Source organism: Lissotriton helveticus, chromosome 11 (assembly GCF_964261635.1).
Source record: "Lissotriton helveticus chromosome 11, aLisHel1.1, whole genome shotgun sequence".
NCBI classification, from domain to species: Eukaryota; Metazoa; Chordata; class Amphibia; order Caudata; family Salamandridae; genus Lissotriton; species Lissotriton helveticus.
The window spans coordinates 174494715-174518600 of NC_136072.1; the positions used below are offsets into that span (position 1 = coordinate 174494715).

Sequence of the window (23886 nt, forward strand, 5' to 3'; positions counted from 1 at the left end):
AAGGAGCTAGCTACGGAAGCAGCTCGTGCTAGAGGAGTGGATTGCGAGCAGCTCAGCGCGCTGGACGGCTGTGAGGTACGTGCACCGGCTCCCCTCCCTCGCTCTGCTTCCTATGGTACAGCAGCCGCGTCCTTCTGCCGGTGCCTTGACCCCAAAGATGGATTTCATTTCATTGATGCTCTAATGCATTCTCTTCTCCATCCACTTGGTAGCCTGACCTATAGGGCAAGCCGCCTCAGCCGCGTCCATCCTAAACACGCAAGCATGCCCCTTTTCACCTCTGCCTCCATACTGTAAAGGCGCCAGTTGCTTTACCACCCCCCTGGTACTAATATAGGTCTTGCATCTTTACAAAAAGGGTCGCTCAGCAGGTGTTCCGGTAAGCTTCCTCCGTCCACTAGCTGGTACGGAGGGCAGCACTCGGTGGCATGACGTTTTGCTTCCCCTAGCCTGTCTATACTACCCCCGCAAGGATGCCCACTTTTACCTCCTGCATCCTTACAATAAAGGAACCGGCATCTTTGATCAGCCCTGGTGCCAACAGAGATGTTTACTTTTCACTGAGAGGTACTGCTGCAGGCTCTATCCGCCCCCCTCCCCCACACACACACACATTGTGAAAGCCCAACATTTATGGTGACCGATGACCTGACCTGACCTTTTACTTCGCCAGCATGCCTTTAGTGCATGGAACCCTATTTTCAGCTCAGGATCTCTTAACCAACCACACCAATTAAAAACAAATCGGGTGAAAGTGGCGCCGAACGAAACACGGCTTCTGTCATTTACTTGCTTCCCAGTGAAATGGATCCCAAAAAAAAAAAGAAGCCCGCTAGTGGTGCACGCGCACCACAGTGAAACATGTGGTTTTGATTATCAAGCCCGTGCCTGGGCACAATAATTGCAACCGCATGGCCTTTGGTGCGCGTAATAGACACCAATAGGCCGTGGGCGGAGCTATGCGCACGTCTTTGGCCGATTGCGTGCTGTCTTGCTAAAAAACATGCACGCAAAGGCCAATAGAGGGACACAATATGAAAGGCACACGTACAAGCGTGTGCGATTCCTAGGTCACTCTCCTAAACCCCATTTTTAGCTACTAAATGTCTCGTGCTGCGCACTGCACCGCTAGGCACAAGACCTAAAAGGACAAACAATCAGGTAAAACAAGGAGCTTGTTTGTAAATGTTAAGGGTTAAACAAGCGTGATAATCAACAACAACCGCTACACATTACATTTGAATAAGTTTGTGTGCATAGTTTAAAAGTCATTTTTAAACCTTGCATACAAACTTATTCAAATGTAATGTGTAGCTGTTGTTGTTGAAGATCACGCTTGTTTAACCCTTAACATTTACAAACAAGCTCCTTGTTTTACCTAATTGTTTGTCTTTTTTGTTAATTGTTCCCATGTGTTGGTTAGATGAATGAGTCCCACTTCACTCGTGTGCCATTTAAAATCTTTATAATTGTTTCCTGATTAAATCTTACTATCTGGCTGGATAGTGGTTATGTAGAACTGATTTCATTCTATATTTATTGTCGCCATTAATACTGATGCAAAATACAACAACAGATGATGGACAGAATGCAGAACAATGTCATACATTCACCCCAGTACAGAGATCTGGGCCTAAATCCATCGTTTTTTGCTCACCATGATATTCCAGTTTGAACCCAGCCAAATGCAAATCAGTCTTGATCCTGTGCTCCATGGGAACAGTCCAGCCCGAACTGCCAAGCCAGGTCCTCCCTGGACTGGAAACAAGCATCCAAGGACCGGTTTCGGGCTTTCAGCCCTCATCAGCCTGGATAGCTTGATTCCAGTGGCATGGAGAGCACGGGACTTACGTCTGAGCATACCTGTCCCACTCGGGGTGACAAATGCAAAAAAACAACAGGTGATGGACAGAATGCAGATCAATGTCATACATTCACCCCAGTACAGAGATCGGAGCCTAAATCCATCATTTTTTTGCTCACCATGCCATTCCAGTTTGAACCCACCCATATGCAAATCAGTCTTGACCCTGTGCTCCATGGGAACAGTCCAGCCCGAACTGCCAAGCCAAGTCCTCTTTGGACTGGAAACAAGCATCCAAGGACCGGTTTCGGGCTTTCAGCCCTCATCAGGCTGGATAGCTTGATTCCAGTGGCATGGACCACAGGACTCACGTCTGAGCATACCCGTCCCACTCGGGGTGACAAATGCAAAAAAACAACAGGTGATGGACAGAATGCAGAACAATGTCATACATTCACCCCAGTACAGAGATCTGGGCTTAAATTCATAGTTTTTTTGCTCACCATACCATTCCAGTTCAAACCCAGCCATATGCAAATCAGTCTTGACCCTGTGCCCCATGGGAACAGTCCAGCCCGAACTGCCAAGCCAGGTCCTCCCTGGACTGGAAACAAGCATCCAAGGACCGGTTTCGGGCTTTCAGCCCTCATCAGCCTGGATAGCTTGATTCCAGTGGCATGGAGAACACGGGTCTCACGTCTGAGCATACCCATCCCACTCGGGGTGACAAATGCAAAAAACAACAGGTGATGGACAGAATGCAGAACAATGTCATACATTCACCCCAGTACAGAGATCTGGGCCTAAATCCATCGTTTCTTTTTCTCACCATGCCATTCCATCCAAGAGGCACAGGGTCAGACTGATTTGCATATGGCCATGTCTGAACTGGGGTGATGGAGTGAGCTAAAGAATGATGATGGATTAAACCCAGATCAGTTGACTGGGGGTGAGTGTTTGATTTGCTCAAGCACTCCGTCCATCATCCCCTTTGGTATCGCTTTGTTCGCCCTGAGTTGGCAGGGTATGCCCAGACGTGGGTCCCTTGCTCGCTCTACCACTGGATTCAAGATAGCCTGGCTGATGAGGATTATGAATCCGAAACTGGTCCCAGGATGCTTTTTTCCGGTCCAGGGAAGACATGGCTTGGCAGTTCGGGCTGGACTGTTCCCAAGAGGCACAGGGTCAGACTGATTTGCATATGTCTGAACTGGGGTGATGGAGTGAGCTAAAGAATGATGATGGATTAAACCCAGATCAGTTGACTGGGGGTGAGTGTTTGATTTGCTCAAGCACTCCGTCCATCATCCCCTTTGGTATCGCCATTAATACTGAGCCTCATCAAGGACCACTGTTTTGTAAAATATCACTAATATTGTTCTGAGGCATTTCCACGTGTGTGATTTTACATAGAATACACTTGTGCATGGGAGAAAACCTGCCCTGGTGTGCAACTGCACTTCTTTTTCTGCTCTTATTCGTTCCCTGGGGGAATCTTTGTTTCCCCTTGTAGGAATCACTTTTACAGCACCAACATAAAGAATGGTATTTTTACATTCATATCATCCCCCCCCGCCATTTACAGGTATAAATCTGTGACCCTTTTCAGAGTGGGATTGGTTAGAAAAATAGTTTGTCAACACCCACAATAGTTTGCTTGTGGTTGTTCACAAACTTTCAGAGCATTCCTGTGCTTGAATATCCACTCCCTGCTCTTTGTAGTAAATCTACTATCTATGTTACTAAAACCTTTAAAATGCGACAAAGCATCATTTGTGAGTTGCAGAACTTACACAGACAGACACAAATAGCTTTGGCTTTGTGAATCTGGTCCCTAGTTGAAAACAACATGATTTTAGTTTGCAGTTGTGGGAAGAAGGGGAAATTAATTAATTAATTTCACTGTGCATGGATAAAAGCCACCAGGTTGCACGCAAATTGCATCACAACGCCACAAATAAGGGTTTACATCTGTCTATTCTTTAACTCTTGTTGTTGAGCTGGCAAAGCCAAAATCCACTTCTAATCATTGACTTTCTATTTGCTACAACGTATAGGGGTCAGAGGTGATGGGCACCACTACTTGCATAGTGGCGTTCCAGCGCGGTGTCAACGTATATATAACCTGTGCGCCGCCTGGAGTCTCTGTGGTTCCCTAAGCTCACCAGAGTACCCTGGCGCCGTCCTTCCTGCTCGGGAGGATGAAGGCCCTCACATTACTCGCTCTGGCGTCTCAGCTGCTGTCCTGCTTGTGCGTGTCCCCAGCCCCCCTCCCGACGCCGCTGCACTCCCTCCCGTGCAATGATTCGATGGCGCGGATTGCGGCAGATACGGCATTACGTCAGATCAATTCCGACCGGAAGGAGGGCTACGTCTTCAGCCTGTACCGCATCTCCGACGTGCAGGAGCACTTTCAGGCAAGTTCATGCATCCCTATTGGCTGCTGCAGACAGGAAGCTTTCAGTGGCTGTTATTACGTTAAAGTGCATGCATTACTTTTAGGACATAGGCCTTGTGCATCTTAAAGTGCCACGTTTAGATTTGGGAGTTAGCTCAAACTATAACTTTATAATTGAATTATTTCCAGTTAATGGTATTGCTTTTTGTCACTGTCAGTGATGAAAGATTGAGTAGGCCATGGTGGTATTCATATCGGTGACTCGTTCTCAGTGCTTTAAGGAAATGGAGAAGTGCTGGTACGCTGGGTACCTATTTGTTCCTCAAAATTGCTGGAACTGTCCCATTAAATGAATTGCGTTGGAGCTGAAAAGGGCAGATACCATAACATTCTCAGTGCTTTGAGGAAATGGAGAAGTGCTGGTACGCTCTATTCTTGGGTACCTATTTGTTCCACAAAAGTGCTGGTACTGTCCCATTAAATGAATTGCATTGGAGCTGAAAAGTGCAGATACTCACCCTAACATTCTCAGTGCTTTGAGGAAATGGAGAAGTGCTGGTACGCTCTATTCTTGGGTACCCATTTGTTCCTCAGAAGTGCTGGTACTGTCCCACTAAATGAATTGCGCTGGAGCTGAAAAGTGCAGATACTCACCCTAACAACAAATCAAAGAAGTGCAGGTACTCCGTTCCGGACAGACCCTGTCCAATTAAAGCACTGCACGTACTTACACGCACTGTAAAGCAGGTTCATTGACCAACCGGGCTACATCTTATTTTATCTAAAAAGAGCTAACAGATGCCGTTTGGTAACGTTATAAGGAGTGTTGCAGATTTTTCGTAGCAGGGCCTTCAAGTATCAAGGCAAAAACAAATATTGTGCTGTTCACAGAAGCGCATCGGACACGGGTGTAATTGTTTTTGCATGCTACGAAGTACATTACATGCTCAGCCAATCAGAGAACTGAATTTATCAGTGCATTTTGCATACAATTCCAACATGTTTCATGCAGAGAGACTGCAGATGTGTTTTCTAACCGAAACCTCAACAAACTTGCCTACGCCGCCAATTAAATGTGCACATTATGGGTGCGGCATTTATGAATATACCTTTGCCATCTTGCTAAAACGAAGGTGCTTTTGGGCACTTTAATTATGTCATTATGTACCCCGTGGTTCAAAGTCCGGATGACTGACAACACCTCAACTACAACATTTCGCACTTTTGATAAAAATAAGGCACCCATTATTAAATATGGTAATAGGCCTGCCAGCCTAAATAAAACCAGCATGGCAATTTCAAGGGCTAGTGAGGCTGCAGGTAGTTGGCATTCTGAGACAACTGCTAGCCAGCACACATCTTTATAAACAACACCCTGGGCCCGATTCACATAACTAATTTACGACAAAATCCTAAACTGTCTACTCATGGTATTCACAGAATGCACTTATGACTGTCCTAAGTTTACATCCGCACTCAGGCCGGAATTTCAGCACCCGGAGTGTAAGCTCCAAACCCGGAGTGGGAGCTCCACTCCTGGAGCGGAATTTCCACCATCGGGCCGGAATCTCCGCTTCCGGGCCAGAATACCCACAATCTGGTGTTAATCGACTATATCTGATGCATTGTGGGTATTGCGGCCTGAAAGCGGTGATTCCGGCCCGATGGCGGAAATTCCCCTCCGGGTGTGGAGCTTACACTCCAGGGGCAGAAATTCCGGCCCGAGTGCGGACGTGAACTTAGGACAGTCGTAAGTGCATTCCTTGACTACCGTAATAAGTAAGTTTAGGATTTTGTCGTAAGTTAGTTCTGTGAATTGGGCCCCTTGTTTTTCATGTAGCACTACATATTGCAATTTATATATAACGCTCAATTTATCGACCTCGAAAGGATCGGAGGCTGACTATGTCTTAGGGAGGATTTTAACTCGCTACCTGCAATAGCGAGATGTGATCAGTAAAAATCAGTGTGAGCTACCGATGGCCGAGCCACTTGCGCGTTGTTACCAGACACCCCTACGCCCAGTTTCACTGACTTAAAGCCTACATATATTTGAGTGCATGTCCTCAACTTTGAAGGGGGGAAGTCTATTTGCCAACTATATGCTCTTGGGGGCACTCACATTAACCAAGTCCGGCAATAAATTATTTACACAGAAGAGTGGCCCTGAGCTCGGTCACTCACCATTGACAGATCAATGTACACACTGATAACACGCCTACATATTTGCACTGTTTGCAACTTTGACCCAGGACTAATATTTGATCAGACATGCACAACCTCACTGTTCAAGTCCTGCATCGCCTTCCAGAATTTCTGCATAAGAATTTGAAACGACCATTTGAGGATGGTTGAGGGTCATTGATGAATAACCAATCAACCCTTCCACTGCCTATTGACTAGTGCAGAGGGTGAATGAAACAATGAGCAGTAGTATTGATTACAGATGCAAAATGGAAGTAAATATGCTTGCTGCATTTCTCAGGGACTAAACTATTGGCTGTATGAAGAAAAGAACAAATGTTGGTTGCAAAATTGAACAAAGTGTACAATGGGAAACAACATTCTGTGTAAATCTACATCCATACCTTCAAAAGCTGGAAATAGGGCCATTTACTTTTATAACAAGGACTTCATCGAACTTGGATGGTCAAGCTTTCATGTACTAACCTTGTATTACATAGTAATCATTGCGGCAGGCTTCTGTGACACAGTCAAAACACTGCGACAGCACTAGCGAGTGTAGGAAAAAGGAACCCGGTTTTTCAGGGCAGTTGGCCGGGGTGAGTTTGACTAGGCCTCCACCCACAGTAGAAATCAAAACTCAGTCAGATGTTACAATACAGGTGGCACAATGAAAGGTAGATGTCATTTTTCATAGGAGGTGTCTAAGTGTTTCTGCAGTTTGAGATTCACCCAGTTGTCCAATATTGTGTATTCAACTGACAGAATGTCATTAGGACTGTGTTTCTTACTACATTGGAATTCAGGGTAGGTTTTGGTTGTTTAATGGAGGGTTCAGAAAACTTTATTTAGGCCTAATGGAAATTAGTACTTTTTTTGAAATAGTTATCCAAGAATACCTCAGATAGACATGTCTTTAAGCAAAGAGACAGATTTCTGCAGGATCCAACTTGGATTGGGCCAATTTTGAATTCACTGGTTTTCGTTTTGCTGATAAAGGTAAAACGTGTGTCTTTACAATTTATGTTCAAAATTAAAAGCAATATTTAGGGGACTTGTTAACTGAATGCCTAATTCTACATCAGATCTGAGTCTGGTTCACCAATGGTTACACATTTCGGATGGAGCTTTGCTTGGAAGTCACAGGATCCGTCCCTTATTACTCTGATCTTGAGATCTGCCAAATATTCGTCCTGCCATTGAGGTGAGGAGGAGAGGAGAGACAGTGGACAAAGGGAAATCCATCCTCTGCCTGCTTGAAACAGTGACAGGCCTGCCTGGAAGAGTTGCTGATTTCATGATGCCAAAAGTATGCTCTTGCAGTATAACATTGTGTGGTGTTACTTATGTAGCTGCCCTCAATACAATGTTTTGGTCTCCGTGTAGAGATGTTTCTTCTTATTTTCATCTTCTTAGGTGCTCTGGTCACTGATGTTTTGGGTTAACATATTAGAAATAATTAAAGCATGTAAATCCAAAACGTCAGATATAGAGCCTAAAAAAATATGCAACTGTGAAAATGGTTCAGAAAAGTGAAAAATACGCATGCAATATTTCCAAACTGAGGACCAAAAAGTTTCAAAGTAATCTTGTCTTGCTGGAAGGATAACTCTAAATTGTCTGTGCAGACATGGTGGAATTTTGTTTGTGATGAGCATAGAATTGCAATTGCTTCCTCTTCGTCTGTCGCCTCAAAAATTAAGTCTGATCTTACCTGGCTACCTTTCTCTAACTTCTTATCTTCTTCTCCCCCTCCTTAACCCCCCTTCTTTCCTTTCTCTTTCTATTTTCCTCTTTTTCCCTTCTCTTTTATCTTCTTTCTTTTTCTCTTCAATTTCCCATTATCTCTCTTGAATATCTCCTATTGATTTTGCTATGTCTCTTGTTGTTATATTATGATGTATCATTTCTTTTACACTCAATAAAACTTTACTAAACTGAAAAAAAAAAAAAAAAAAAAGAAATAATTAAAGCATGTCTTTGTTAATCCTTTCTTTTTTAAGGTAAAACAATTTTTCAAGAACAAGTATCTCATTTCCACCATGCTATCTGCACAAACAAGGAATTGTTGCACCTTTCTGTGGTTGTAGGCTTAGATGTGCAGATAAAGGTGGGGAAGGTCCTGATTCAAAAGCATTTTGTTTTATGAGTAGATGGGCTTTTAGTGCCCCTGAGTGAATCCTTCATACCAAGGGTAAGCTGGGAAAAATTCCAAACTTACTCTTGGCTTACACCTAGAATTCAGAATCACCCACGTGTACCCCAAGTGGCAAAGCAAAATCTTTGTGAACCATCGGGCCCTACACACGAAGATACAGCGTATTCACCACATTTGCCGGTTCCACTCACCAAACAATTCAGTGGGAACACACACAAGTCATCACACCTGACTGCAGAATTTCTAAGCAAGTGTCAGAGAATTATGGGGTGTAACTCCATTTCAGCTCATACAGTCCCGTATTTTGTGAGTTAGGATCAGGAATTTATAAATGGTGTACATTTGAATTATTTGATTTGAGCTTGAACGCAAAGGAATATTCAGCCCAGGAATAATTTTGTATTTTGTTGTTATTCTTTGACTCACATATTTAAGGACCTGGATTGGGAATTGCCCTCTGTTTGGTAATATTCCTCTCTGATGCTATGCCATGTGAAACTTAGAATCTCCTCTGTTCCTTCAGGAGTCAGCCGGCACTGTATACTACCTGACCTTGGATGTCCTTGAGACTGTTTGCCATGTGCTCAGCAAGCGTTCCTGGGAGAGCTGTGAAGTGAAACCTCTACACGAGGCGGTGAGTACAGAAGACACACAGCCCTCCCAAGACACAGGGGACTCCTAGTCCATTGTAGGGCTTTAGTAGGGCTGAATTTGAGTCAGTAATTGTTGAAGGGACCCACCCCCATTCGTTTTTGTGGAGAGGGACTTATTTTTAATCATTAGACTTTGAGCCAGAACAAGAGCGAGACAATAGCAAAAAGGGAAAAAATGAGAAAGAGAAAGATAAACAGACAGAGGGAAGAAGATAACAGGATGAAAATGAACCAACAAGAATGTGATATATAGACAGGGAGAATATATTGGTGTATGAAAGAAGTCTGAGGTAAAATAAAGATTAAACTGCCTTGGTCTTCTGTAACACCAATATTCAGCAGCGGCGGCGCCGGACTCCTTAGGAAAAGATGGGTCTTGGCTTCTTCTTTTACAAATTAAGTGCTCTTTAGCAATGGTGAAAAAGGCTCTGCATGTCTCTAGGGACAGACAGATGTCTGTCATGTGGAATTACACGGGGCCTTAGTAACTCTTTTCAGAATATACCACTGCAGAATGACTGTTTATCTGTTTTAGGAAGATTGTTTTTTTGCAGAATTTCACTGAAAAGTGTCATAGATATCTGTAGCAGATAGACTGGAGATGCCTTTTGGGAAGACTTTTGTTGTTTTCAGACAGTTGACAAATATCAGCTCTTCTTTCCTTCTTTCTTTCTTTTTTTCTTTCTTTCTTTCTTTCTTTCTTTCTTTCTTTCTTTCTTTCTTTCTTTCTTTCTTTCTTTCTTTCTTTCTTTCTTTCTTTCTTTCTCCTGTCAATGGAGGTTCACTTTTTCAGTGGCTGTGAGGAAGCAATGAAACAACTATTGATGTCAAACCCCAATTCTCCCTTAGGACACCCCTCTCTGAGTACACGAACTGGAGAGGATGTGGGAGGGGTGTGTGTTGTTTCTGTTGTTAATATCAGCACGATCCTTCCCCTAATGGATGGGGCTCGCTACCCTTCATTTTTCCTGTACCTTAAAAATGCATTACTTTGTGCTGAACTATTTTTGTATTGAAGCAGTTGGAAATGTAACATGTATCATCCTGGAACCTGATTTGCATTAGTCTATGAACATTCTTCCACTATAGGGTAAGGCAGTATGGTGTAGGGAATTCCACCGAATTATTGTCCTCTAGATTTGAGCATTTCTTTCAGAGATCAGAGAATTTCTTCTTCCACTATAGGTTAGGCAGTATGGTGTAGGGAATTCCACCGAATGATTTTAGCATTTCTTTCAGAGATCAGAGAATTTCTCCCCAGATCTTCTTCTAAATCAGACGGCTATCTTAGAATGGGCCATTAGGTTTGTGGTTCAAACTTGTTCTTTTGTTTCATCCAGAGAATGAGGTCATCTATATAAAATTTTACTCTACGAGCCCGAAGACCTTCAATAATGTGAGTGCAGGGTTGGTTGCAGGACTAGCCAAGATTTACAGCATCCTAGGGGTTTTGAGCTGATGACCAGCTGAAAGGAAACAAGCAGCTCAAAACATAAGGCAGAGATTTGTATGCCCATTAAATAATTGTTTTCCTTATCACTGCTCTGTGGAAAATGAGAATTTCCAACTAGTCAATAAACCATGTGTAATACATGGATCAATATGGGACACGTGACCAGTGCTTAATTTGTAATACAAAATAAGTGCGAGGGACCACAACATTTCATCATTCCCTCAGCTGACCCTGCTGAATAACAGAATTCCAAGTCTGCTTAGTTTGGATTTCCATTCCACCACATCCCTCTTTCTTATGTCCCCTACAGTCCATGTCTCTCTACCACAGGTTCATGTCTCTCGATCTCATGTCTCTCTATCTATCGCAGGATCTTCTTCATCCCTTTGTTACTGTTTCTGACATTTTGCCTTGACCTCATTCCCCCCCTTATACACCTTACTTTTTCTTGCTCTGCATCAATCAATGTCTGATGATGAAAAATAATTTCCAATCCCCACAAATGTGGGACAGTGCCCACCACCTTTAGTGGCCAGCCAAATTAAGTCTAGTTTATATGACAGATATACACATACATTCTTTTTCGATAATTAATGTGCATGGAATATGTTTCTGGCAGTCAAATATTGTAGTAAATATTCAGGAAATACAGAAAAGATGCAATTAGGTGCAATTAATTGATATGCTTAGTGGTTGTTGTCAAAGTCATGCATTTCGCCTTGCTAGTTAACAGGCTGCATTATATATATATATATATATATATATATATATATATATATATATATATATATATATATATATATATATATATATATATATCAGATCCAGCTAGGACGCAGCCGAGATCTACACAAGAAAGTAGGGAATGTTTCAGGAATGGGCTTATAAGAGAAATATAACCAGAATGGTTGATGAAAGTTGGAGATTGTTATTTCCTTTGCCCGCATTCTGAAACAAAAAAGTTTAATCACAACCAGGCTTCTCCAGAACAGAATGCCACATTTATGTATACATTTTGTATCTTTTCACGGTAGGAGCATACTTTTCTTAACATTTACCATTCTCCACTTTTAACCATTCAAACCCAGCTTTGTGGCTTACACAGAACACTTAGGGCTGACATTAAACATCGAGCACTCAGCATTGTGGTCTACAAGGCACACTTAGGAGTGACCTATTTAATGTATGTATTATTTTGTTTCTACATGGAAGAGCATTGTTGTCTCACATGCGTTGCTGCCGAGTTTGAAACTGCAGCCAGTGAGGACAACCGTGAACCAGAAGCCATGTGTTTGGAGTCACATACATGGGCAGTGCAGATATACAGTGAAACTCACATGCAATATTTAAATTTTACACCACTTGTGCACTTACTGCAGACCTTTACCTCTGGCCTTATGTAAACATCAAAAAAAGCCTGTTGGGCTTCACCAATTTAATCTTAAATTTAGGGATTAAAGCACACAAGCTGTTAGAGTGAATGGCAGCCTGATAGTGCCTACTGTAATAATGGCAGCCAAAAACAATCTAAAAACACAATTTCACAGAGATGTTCTGACTTGATAAGGTCAGGGAGCTAGAGGACACAGTCGTTTCATAAAGAGGGAAGTGAGTTTTCTTTTGATGTGGTGAGTTTGCAGTTTTCTCTAAGGACAAGCATGGAGCAAGCCTGATGTTGAGAAGAATGGTGTCCCAAATCCTGGGGCCTAGTTTGAAATAAGATTTTTTTTCTCTTCTGCACTGTATTACTTTGATTCTGGTGCCATGTTGGTTTCAAGTGTTATGGAAGCGGATTGAGTTGATTGCATGTTTTCCTGCAGGGTAAGGCAGTGTAGCGGTCATTACTTTCTTGTATGTGAGGCAGCAGATTTTGACAACATAAAGTGTTGCAACGATATCCACCTTAAAGTTTTAATGTGATAAGGTTATAATCAAACCTTTTCAGATTCTCATCTTTTCGAACTGTTTAATTCATTAAATGTTTACTATCAATCACATTTTCTGTATTCGATTTGCAATAGAAATCATAAAAGCACAGTACAAACTATTAAAACAGTTACAAATATTTAGTAAATACATGAGCTTTTCTCTAATTGCCATTCTATATGATAATGGTGTATATATGTAATAATTGGAATGATTCCGGTGTTTTATTTTGCAGGTTTATGGGAAATGCAAAGCAACAATGCACATTAACAGGCCCAGAAGGATTGTTCACCTGTATAACTATGACTGCACCCTGCATCAAGGTACATCACTAAAGATGGGGCTGATAGTGGAGCAAGATATGAGCACTGCATGGTATCCTGCAAGGAAAACATACTGTGGAATATAACACCTGTGTAAAGGGAGTCCAGTGTCAGATTGACAACTCTAGACTGAGAGCCAGGGCCGGACTGGCCACAGCGGGCACCGGGCAATCCCCCGGTGCGCCGCACGGGTGGGGGCCGGTTTTAGACCCCTGGGGGGCCGTTTTTGTTACAGCCCGTTTTTGCAGCATAGCTGGCCTTGCTGAGAGCCAGTGTGTGGGAATCAGAATGTTGTGGCCTAAATATCTTGTGTAAAAATTCAGGGCCTGATTTTGAGTTTTGGTGGAGAGGGTACTCCGTTGCAAACATAACAGACTACCCTATCTGCAAACTGCCAAGTCGTGTGGCCCATTTAGAATTGGGCGGACTGTAAGTATTTCTGTTGATGAAACTCCAGTTTGCTCCGTCTCTGGAATACTTCCTGTGACCGCCAGATGTAGTAGATATATATATCCTTTGTTCATCTGCCTGAAAGTAATCCACTTCAATGAAATTGCTGGGCTGATAGACCAATTTTTATTTCATTCTGCTTTTATGTCACCAAGATTCTTTTCTTTGGTAACTTCCCTCCTCTGTTCTGGCACTCCGTTAGGGATCTGATTTGATGAAAAGCTGTGCTTTGGCCCAGAGATTAATAAGCCAACAAGAATGTGCTTCGGCATCTTGAGAGCACTAAAGAAATTTCTTCCTCTACCCCTGCTTTCAGCAAGGGAAATGGCTACCCTTGCCATGATCACATCGCACATTGACTATGCCAATGCGCTGTATGTTGGTCTGCTCGGCTTTCTAATGAATAAACTTCAGGTTGTTCAGAATGCCGCAGCCAGAACTCTTCTGAACCTCCCTAAGAGCGTCAACGTTAGGCAACACCTGCGTAGCTTTCATTGGTCGCCGGTGAAAGAGAGGGTGAAATTTAAGTCCTTGGACATGGCTCATGCAGCCCTCCATGGGCTTGGCACGGAGTTCTTGAGAAAGCGTTTCAGTTTCTATGCCCCTTCTAGGCAGTTGCACTCTTCTACAACCCATATGGCATGTACTCCTAGGGTCAGTCGACAAAGATTAGGTGGCAGCTCCCTTTCTCTTATGGCTGCTGAAGCCTGGAACCAACTCCCACTAGAGTTACGTGCTCTTCAGGATCTGAAGACCTTCCTCCTCAACTAGCTTGATACCCTGTGTCTGTTCACAACCTTACTGGGCATGAGCCGGGACACTCTTTGAGTAGCTGTGCGCAATACAAATATTAGTAACATAACATAACATGCTGGTTCTGTACATATTTTTGTTATGGGTCTCTTTTCTCTATTTTCCTGCAGACATATGTGTACCACCTTTAGACGTCACATTTACATATTTGTTTCTTAGAAATATTTGTTTAGGGTTTTTTAGAAATGCAACAGAAAATACTAACAAGAAAGTTACACATTGTGCTTATGGTATAATTAAACAACTGTGTACAGTATAAGGAACAGTGCATCAATATCAGAATGTATACTGCCGGTGGATGGGGGGGTTTGGGGATACATTGCTTCTTCAAGGAAAAGTTTTGGGTAGAGTGCTTTTGTGGAGTAATCAAAATTGTGTGGTGTGGGGTTGGGCAAGGTCAGACTATTTCGTATTATCAGTGCACCACGTGGGCGTGGGAAGTGAAAAGTTCCAGACTTAAAGTGGGCCCTAACGAAAGGAGGTGGGGAGGCAGGAGAGAGCCACCTGGGGTGTCGGCCATGTCCCAGCACGGGGTGAGCAATCCCTCATGGTGGAAGGTCACCATTGGCGATCAAGGCTTTGTGGGCAAGAACCAGGATGACCCAGAGGTTTGCAATAGGTACTCAACAGAGACCCAGTTTCTTCTGACCCTGCAGGACACGTCTTTCAGCTTGTATCCAGTGTTGAAGGTCCCGATGCTAGTAGGACAAGATAGGAGGAATTGCCGCATACCATCACTGGGAGGTGTGTGTGACCTCTAGGTGTATAGTGCACTTCAGGAGCCCTTTAGTATATTGGAAAAGTGCATTGTGTGGTGCCCCGAATGTATCTGATTTATTGTGAGGCATGTTTCTGCAAGATGATGCCCTGCTAGACCGTGCGTGCCATTGCAGCTGGGCCTAGTAGTAATATGCTATAGATGGTCTGGCGCAGAGTCTGCCATGATCATTTGGGAGGTAGAGCTTGGTCAGTGCAATCCGCCGTCTCCCAGTACCCAATATCATGACCCGCAGCATCATGTGGTGGGTGGCCCCTGGAAACTATCTGGGGGATAATCACCGGAAGATTCACAAAAAATTGGAACAAACATGGTAGGACCACCAAAGGGCAATCTTTCCCATAACGGTTGATGGAAGACTGTTCCAGTAGCTGACTTGAGTCTGGATAGCCAGTCCTGCAGTGCCCGGGAGGATTTTTTATATATTATTACTTTTTAGCTTCTATTGCCTATTGAATGTTTTTTTCCAATAAAAACACTGCAGGTTTGCCAAGGCCAGACCTATTGGCTTTGCCATTGGTTGTTTTTCTCTTTTGATTTGATGGTGAAAACATTTTTATTTATGTAGGACCCCCTTTGCATACCCCACAGAAGTTTGATGCATTTCCATAATGGAAGGAGATTTATTCCAGGCCTTTGCTGGACCCGATGTCTAACCATTTGCACGGTGGGAAAGAGTTGTAGAATAGTTTTTGGATGCCTACAAACTTGCATGGGATTATTACTGCGGAATTGTATGCAGTCTTGGAATTAAACAGTAATAAATGCCTTTACATCTACTAGGTGCCTTTTTTGTGGCTACCCGATAAGAGTAAATCTAGCTATTGTCAGTCTTAAGAGTCGGTTTCCAGTAGAAAATTGATGCAGGATTTGTGCCCTTGGTGTACAGCAGTAGAAGGTTTATGGTTTCGTCTTGTTCTCCTTGTGTATATCAGATTTAACTAACATATTGTGCAGCACTTGTACAATTGCCACATTCATTGGCAACTATCAGTGATTAATGCCTTCTGTTAATATCTAAACAGTCAATCCAGTGCACAGCCCCATTGTTCCCCTCATTCAAATGTTTGCCTGGTAGTAGTAAAAAATATATAAGTGGCTTTTGTTGCTTCCTTTCAAATAGTGCCGCGAAGGCGGATTCAAATGATGTGCCCCGACTGCCCGATTCCGAGCTCGCAGGACAACCCCAAGTTTCGAGAGGCTGCTCAAATAAGCCTTGACAAGTTCAACCAGGAGAGCAACCTCACAAAGTACTTTTCCCTTGACATCATCACGCGAACTTCCATGCAGGTAAGGCAGCATGTGTCAGGCTGGGACAACTAAATGATTGAAACTTAAAGGCGAACAGAGACGTTCTAAGGCATGGGCAAAGTGGGCTTCAGCCCAAGGCCCCAGCCTTCCAGGGGGCACCCTGTTAGAGCCAGCTCTGTTCTGAAGAGTCACAAAGTCTTGCCCTGATGAAAGATAGTTTTAAATACCGTTTTCCTTGAATTTATTCTTAATGTGGGTGATGTGTGAGAGTCTCTTTCAAGACAACAGAGAAATGTTGTCTTTATGTTTCATGAAACATCCCTAAAAGTTTCTTGAAACATCCCTAAAAGTTTCTTTTATATGAAAAGAGGACCTCACATATGCGAAATGTATGTCACAGAGATTATTTTCAGTAATATTAAATATCTGCTGCTTCGGTACAATACTAAAAACACTGGACACTATTCCTGAATATTAGATGGGAACACGGGCCAGATGAAGTGTAATAAATGGGCCAGAATGGTATTTTTACAAAAAGGAACATTTGGAACGTGTGATAAATGGTAGAGGAGGTCTTGAAATCCAGTTTGGGCAGGGAAATGGGTGTGGCCGGACACTACATCATATCCCAGAAAAGTTTGCTATTTTCCATCATGGTACATGCAGTCCACAATTTGCACTCCCCGCAGTGTTAACTGTTGTGTCAACAGTACAGTTAACATTAAGGGGAGCACAACTTTTTATCCGGCCCGAGCCGGAGAGTACGCCTGAGCCAGAGAGTACGGCCCAGGTGCGGCAAGTATGGCCCAAGCCGGAGATTCTGGCCCAACTGCAGACCTAAAGATACGACTTGTAAATGACCTCTGTGAATTCCAAAAGTCGTAAAGTTAGACATTTGTCACAGATTGCCTTTGTGAATCGGGCCCTGAGTGTCTTTGATTACCTAGTGAATCAAAAGTCACACCTCCCAGCAAGTTGTTGCAAATATATCCTTGCATTGTGGCTTGTAGTTACTTCTCTCAGTAAGCTTCTCCCAAATTGTCTTCTTGCTTTGGCCTTTGTAGTCCATTCTCTCAATACATTTCTCCTGAGTTCTATCCTTGCATTGTGCTTCATAGTCACCTCCTATTAAGCTTCTATTGAGCTATATCTTTGCACTGTGCTTTGTAGACACTTCTCCCTATTCAACTCCCAACCTATGTACTTGTAATGTGCTTTAAAGTCATTTCTTCCAGTAAGCTTCTCCCAAGCTACAACCTTGCAATTGTGCTTTGTAGTTACATCTCTCAATAAGCTAATTGTGGGCTACATCCTTGGATCATGCTTTGGAATCACATCTCCTTATTTTGCCTTGTGCTTTGTATTCTATCACCCAATCCCTAATAAATATCCTATAGTACTAGATTGAATGAGAACGTGAACATCGCATATATACATTTTGATGGTAGTTAGTACTTATTCTGAATTGATTACTTTTATTTACCCATTGCAGTGGGTTGTGGGAGCCTCTTACTTTGTGGAATTTACAGTCAAGGAGACAGACTGCACCAAAGATACACCTGTTGCTGATATCTCCAAGTGTAAACCCCTCAGCTGTGAATTTGGGGTAAGTGCATATTTTATGAATATTTTAATTTCTGTCACTACTTAAAAAAAAAAAATGTTATTGATCAGGTAGAGAAAAGTCCCTTAAAAAAGCATTACCACAAATACAGATTTCATACTACAATCCGAACAAGTACACAATAAATTAAATACAGCAACACGTTAAGATGTATTCTTCCATCCTCGATTAACTAAATATATCCCCTCCCCTCGGCTTTTCTGAGTGGAAAAAGCCAAGCAGATTCCCTATGCATATTCATACCTTGTTACAATTACATGAATTTATCACAATGATTATAATGCACGGACGCAAAATGCAGGGCTAATAAAAACACGACTGGGACCCCCCATTGAATCCAATATCTGACCTTAAGAGACCGTCTCGTATATGCTACCAATTTGCCCGGGAGGTCTTAGGCTTGGAATATATGTGAAGCCAATCCCCTTTCTTGTGATCATATCTAAAAGACACCACTGAGCTAGAGGGAAGCATTTTTCGGATACGAAAAGATGTGTAATAGAGCACCCACTTAGAATAAAAGGCTATTCTTTTGTAAATTGCGCCCCTGGTGGCTTTATGGGCCATTAGATTATACATGCCCAGGTTTGCTGTTCAATCTTACAACCTCAATGTTGGTCAAAGCAGCAGTTGCTGATGAAGCATACTTTACCAGTTGCCAACTCCTGACAACCCGCTGATGAAATAAACTTGACTGATACTTGCTGCTAGCAAATTGGTTGCCGACTGAATATTCCTTGTAGAGTGATTGATATGGAGGAATGAGAAAGTTAATTCGGAGGGTATCACGGGGTTGCCTGCTATCAGCTGCTCCCAAGAATTCATTGTCCCAGCCAACATGAACTCGCTAAATCTAATGAAGCCCATTTTTTCTGAACCCCTTATAGCACTAATCTCCAACCGTAGACCTAACAGGGCACATTCTCTTATACGCATACAAGTATGGAATTGGGGAGAGTGGAACTCCTCTTTAAGTTTAGTGTATCTGATGATCGGCATATGTGGAAACTTACACCTAGTAGGCTTCTGGAGCTTGGGAATTTTTAAAAAGATGGGGATCCGATTATCAGCTTCTCGGAGCATTTCCTGGAGGTAGAAGCCATTTGGCAGTTTACTTGGTGTTACAGCCTGACTAATCCAATCGCGGAAAGCAGCTTGGTAATATTTTATGATATGCGGGAGCGCCAGCACCCATCTTCGATACTAAGTTGCATAGACATCAAACTAGTGCAAGCCTTCTACCCATGGCACAGGAAGTGGCGTAGTTCTTGATCTAGCTCACTAAAATGGGATTAATGAACTTTAATCATAACATTAGAAAAAATAAAAAGAAACAACAGAGGAGTCAACATTTTAATTAATGAAGTTCGGCCAATGTTTGTCAGGAGCAGGGATTGCCATTGCAGTAGCAGATCACGTACCTTGTTAAGGGGGGGCAATATAGTTTAATTAATATGAGTCTGCAAAGTTAAAAAAGACATAGATGCCCAGATACCTAATGGGGTGAGTGTCAGAGTAATGTGGCCTCATTACAAGTGAACTTGAGGTGGGGCAATTAAACAGAAGGGCCTGATATTTAGTATGGTTTATTTTATAGCCCCCGATGGCCATAAAAGTCTGGATTTTGACAAATGCTTTAGAAATGTTCTGCTCCTTTTTCAGCCAAATAATGTTTAATGTCGTCCGAGAAGAGCTTAATATTAGATGATCCTTGCAGGGGGAGCCTAACCATAGCATCTTTCTGCAATGCAGCTGCCAAAAGTTCATTGAAAGGGCAAATAGACCGGGGACATAGGGCATCCCTGCCGTGTGCCTCTTCTAGTGGCCACAGAGCCTACCATTTTCTAGTAGACTACAGCTTTTGCCTCTGCCTTACTATGTAGACTTTCCAGTAATCCAACCAATTTCAAGGCGAAGCCAAAATGAAGTATGACAGCAGACAGTACCTCCCATTGCACTAGATCAATGGCCTTTTCGGCATCGGGCATGATGATGGCTGCCTTGATCTTGTTGCTTGAAAAGTATTCTACTGTCTGCAGCAGTAAGTTGGTGTTTGATGAGATGGTTCTTGCAGGTAGGTATCCTCTTTGGTCACTGTGGACCATCCTTTGTGCTAAGTGAACTATCCTGGAAGGTATGATTTTCACGAAGAGCTTGTAGTCACAATTCAATAAACTGATTGGACAATAGGAGCCAGGCTTATCCGGTGGTTTATCCTTCTTTAGTATGCTGATAATTACTGCCTCCATAAAAGAGCTAGGCTTTTCATATCTATCCAGAGTTCATTGAATAGAGGTTCTCAAAATTCAGCTTTCTGGGCTATAAACAGCTTATAAATTTCAGCAGGTAGAACATCACTACTGCTTGCTTTGCATTTTGCCAATGTTTTGATAGCCTCTTTCACTTCAGAAATTGTAATGGGCGCTGTCATGCTTCGGGACTCCCCTACACGGTCCCTTTAAGAAGTGGGCTATTTAATGCACCGGGAAACAAGGAGCGACGCTTCACGTTCTTGCGTCAAGCTCCCTTTGTTTCCGGATCCGTCTGTATCCTGTTGCCTGACTTCCGCCTTTCCTGTTGGATCTTCCTGTTTGTTTAGTGCTTAGCGTATTCGGCCCCCGCGCTCTTGTGCGGGCTTCGTTTCTAAGCATTCAAGTCGCAGCTATTCGCTGCCTTCGGGCGTACACTTTAGACGCCTATTTTCCATTTGCCCTTGAGCCTCGCCCGGCGGCCGGGTTTAGCTCCGCCATCCGGCTGGGCTCAGCCTTGCTCCCCGCTAAGGTAGTTCGTTCACGGTACTTAGCGTGAACCTTTCCTTATCCCCGCTGGCCCTTGAGTCTTGCCCGGCGGCCGGGTTTTGCTCCGCCATCCGGTGGGACTCATCTTTTCTTTTCTCCCTGTTCAAGTGTGCTGCATCCGACAGCCGGGCTTGTGCTCCGCTGTCCGGTGTAGGTATTGCCACTATTCCTCCTGTGTTTCCCGCTTAGTTAGTTAGTTAGTGCTTTGTTACTCCTGCCCCCTTCCTCTCTTCCTTCTACGTCCCCTGATACCAGGTTCTCTTCGATTCGCTTGACTTGAATACTGGATTTTCCCTTCCCTGGCATTTGGTGGTATACTTGCGTGGATCAGGGTGGGTGCATATATTCTACGCTACAGGGAATCACGGTAAGAGCGCTTATGCGCTACCACTCCTTTTATCACTATTGGCTCTCATGTAAATATTATATATTCCGTTTTGATTTTCATAGATGGTCATAAACATCAGCAGAAGAAGTGGGCTGAAGGTTCTTTGCTTGCCATACAGTAGTGAATGTTTCTTCAAGGCCTGTTACATAACCATTGAAGTAAGAAGGGGACTAACTAGACCATATTGTTATTTACAGTATTTAGTCTGCAATTGCTCATATACCTATTGTGTCATCCCTATCCCAGCTCCAGACGCTGATCCTTGTTTACGACTTCATATGTTAAATCAGCGACACGTTAAGAACCTGGGGTATGTGATAGGTTTTATGTAATTGTATGTTAGAGTATTCCAGTTATTGGGTTATAGCTAGAGTGTTTATTCCCTCTTTTCATTACAGCCTACCTGGTATCCGGTTCCCTTCATTGAATCACCCAGCATCCACTACTGGAGATCACCATCGACCATCTTTGTTTCCCCCCCATCTTTCCTTGTTTTGTCTCCCTGTTTTCCCCTGGCGTGTCTCTCGTACTCTAGTGCTTGATAGAGTCGGAAGACCGTGGGGGAAGGCTGCGGACTATTCTTCGGATTCCTGACGCTCCTGTGGAACCAACCTGCAATCCTTACAGAACGTGAAGCCCACGTGGTGCGTTCTGCCCAAGCGTCATGGATCTCGAAGCAGTAACTTTGGCAGATTTAGCGGGTATGTTAGGTAGTCTGCAGGTAGAGACACAAACTCTAATGGCAAGGGTAGACACCATGCAGAGGCACCAACCTTCGGGGGCTACAGGTGGAGGAACGCCAGTGGTACAAGTAACCACTCCCCCTATTATTCCTCTGGCACCCCCTGAGAGGTTTACAGGAGACGCAGCACGATGCGCTGCCTTCCTTAGCCAATGCCAATTACATTTTTTATGCAAAGCCGCCTGTTTTCCCTCAGACTAGGCCAAGATAGCTTTTGTGATATCATACCTCAGTGGGTCAGCAGCTGACTGGGCTATTCCATTAGTAGACAGGGATGACCCTTTATTACATAGCTACCCGTCTTTTCTGCGAGAATTTCGCAAACTGTTCGACAGACATATGTATACTCATTCAGCGGATACTGAGTTACTAGACCTCAAACAAGGTACTCAAGATTTAGTGTCTTATATAACTAAATTCCGCAGCTTAGTGGTTGAATCCGACTGGCCTGAAGTAAAACAGAGTACCATATTTTACAGAGGTTTGCGGGATGAGTTGAAGGACGCGCTATCCCAAATAGTCGACCTCCCCACCTCCTGTCCGGCATTGATTGATTTAGTAGTAAAGATAGATCATCGCTTCCAAGAAAGAAAGAAAGAGAGAGGGAAGCATGAGTACAGATATGCTGTCACTAAGGAGAAGAAGAGCGCTCCTGAGAAACCTAGTGACGACAGTGAACCTATGCAGATAGGTATAGTTAGAGGGCCTTTAACTCCAGAAGAAAGACAGAGGAGGAGAACTCTTAGGCTTTGCCTCTATTGTGGTAAAGCAGGTCATTTTTTGAGAGAGTGTCCGGTAAAGCCCAAGCCCACGCAATCCAAGTTTTCGGGAAACTAGGAAGCCTGGGTTCTTGTGAGACGAGGAACCCAGGTAGATCCGGTCTTACAGTCTCTTCCTCTGACCTTAGCACGACTCCTACAAATCATTTATACATCTCAGCACATTTGACTCAAGGTGCACTTGGTTTACATGTATTAGTAATGATTGATTCTGGGGCTTCAGGAAACTATATGGATCAAGAGTGGGCAAAAGAGAATATGATAACCTATACAAGGAAGGAGATAGCCAGTACCGTCACCACTATTGATGGCAGTTCTCTTATTTCCGGCCCCGTAACCCAACGTACCACTCCACTTCACATGACTATAGCTCCTGATCACCACGAAGAAGTGATGTTTGATTTAATCTGTTCACCTCAATTTCCGGTGCTGTTGGGTATTCCGTGGTTGAGGTCTCAAAACCCTATTATCAATTGGGAAACTTCTACAGTGACGTTTCCTTCTGTCGTTCCTCTACCCATAGTAGGGGAAGCCGCAGAAGAATTACGTATAGATAGCGACAGTGGTACGTCTAGTCCTGCCTTACCACCCTGTTATCAAGACCTACAGGCAGTCTTTGATGCCAAGGAAGCAGAGGTTCTCCCCCCACACAGGGTTTATGACTGCCGTATTGACCTCGAGGCAGGAGCTAGGATTCCTTGCAGCAGAGTCTACGCCCTTACGGAAAAGGAGAATGTCTATCTAAGAGACTATCTGGATTCCATGCTTAAAAAAGGGTTTATCCGACAATCTCGGTCCCCGGCCTCCTCTTCTTTATTTTTTATTCCGAAACGAGAAGGGGGTCTGCGATGCTGCATTGATTATCGGAAGTTAAACGATGTCACCATAAAGAACCGTTACCCTCTACCTCTCATCGCCTCTCTCCTTGATAAGATACGCAATGCCCAATATTTCACTAAGTTAGACTTACGTGGGGCTTACCATCTGGTGCGGGTCAAGGAGGGAGACGAATGGAAGACGGCCTTTTGCACCAAATACGGTCTCTTTGAGTATCTTGTGATGCCCTTTGGTCTATGTAATGCCCCTGCGGCGTTTCAATTCTTCATTAATGAAGTACTGAAAGACATGCTTGAAGTTTACGTAATAGCCTACATAGATGATTTGTTAATATTTTCTTCTACCTTGACTGAACACCAACTACATGTACGCAACGTATTGGAACGTTTGTTTGAAAATCATCTGTATTGTAGCTAGACAAGTGTACTTTTCACACCAAGGAGGTTCCCTTTTTGGGATATGTTGTTTCCCCTAGAGGTCTTAGTATGGATACCTCCAAGGTGGAGGCTGTTCTAGCATGGCCTGCT

The 23886-nt window shown here is 43.4% G+C and overlaps 1 protein-coding gene across 1 annotated transcript in view; it reads left to right on the forward strand.

Annotated features, from left to right (window-relative positions):
* The first annotated feature begins 3959 nt into the window (after nt 1–3959).
* LOC144791762 (uncharacterized) overlaps nt 3960–23886 on the forward strand; it is a 44011-nt gene continuing 24084 nt past the window's right edge. The window contains exons 1-5 of the mRNA XM_078666529.1: nt 3960–4221; nt 9068–9178; nt 12812–12899; nt 16064–16230; nt 17684–17797. Coding sequence (XP_078522655.1) covers nt 4006–4221; nt 9068–9178; nt 12812–12899; nt 16064–16230; nt 17684–17797 — 696 coding nt within the window. The 5' untranslated portion in view covers nt 3960–4005. The remainder of the gene's footprint in view (nt 4222–9067; nt 9179–12811; nt 12900–16063; nt 16231–17683; nt 17798–23886) is intronic.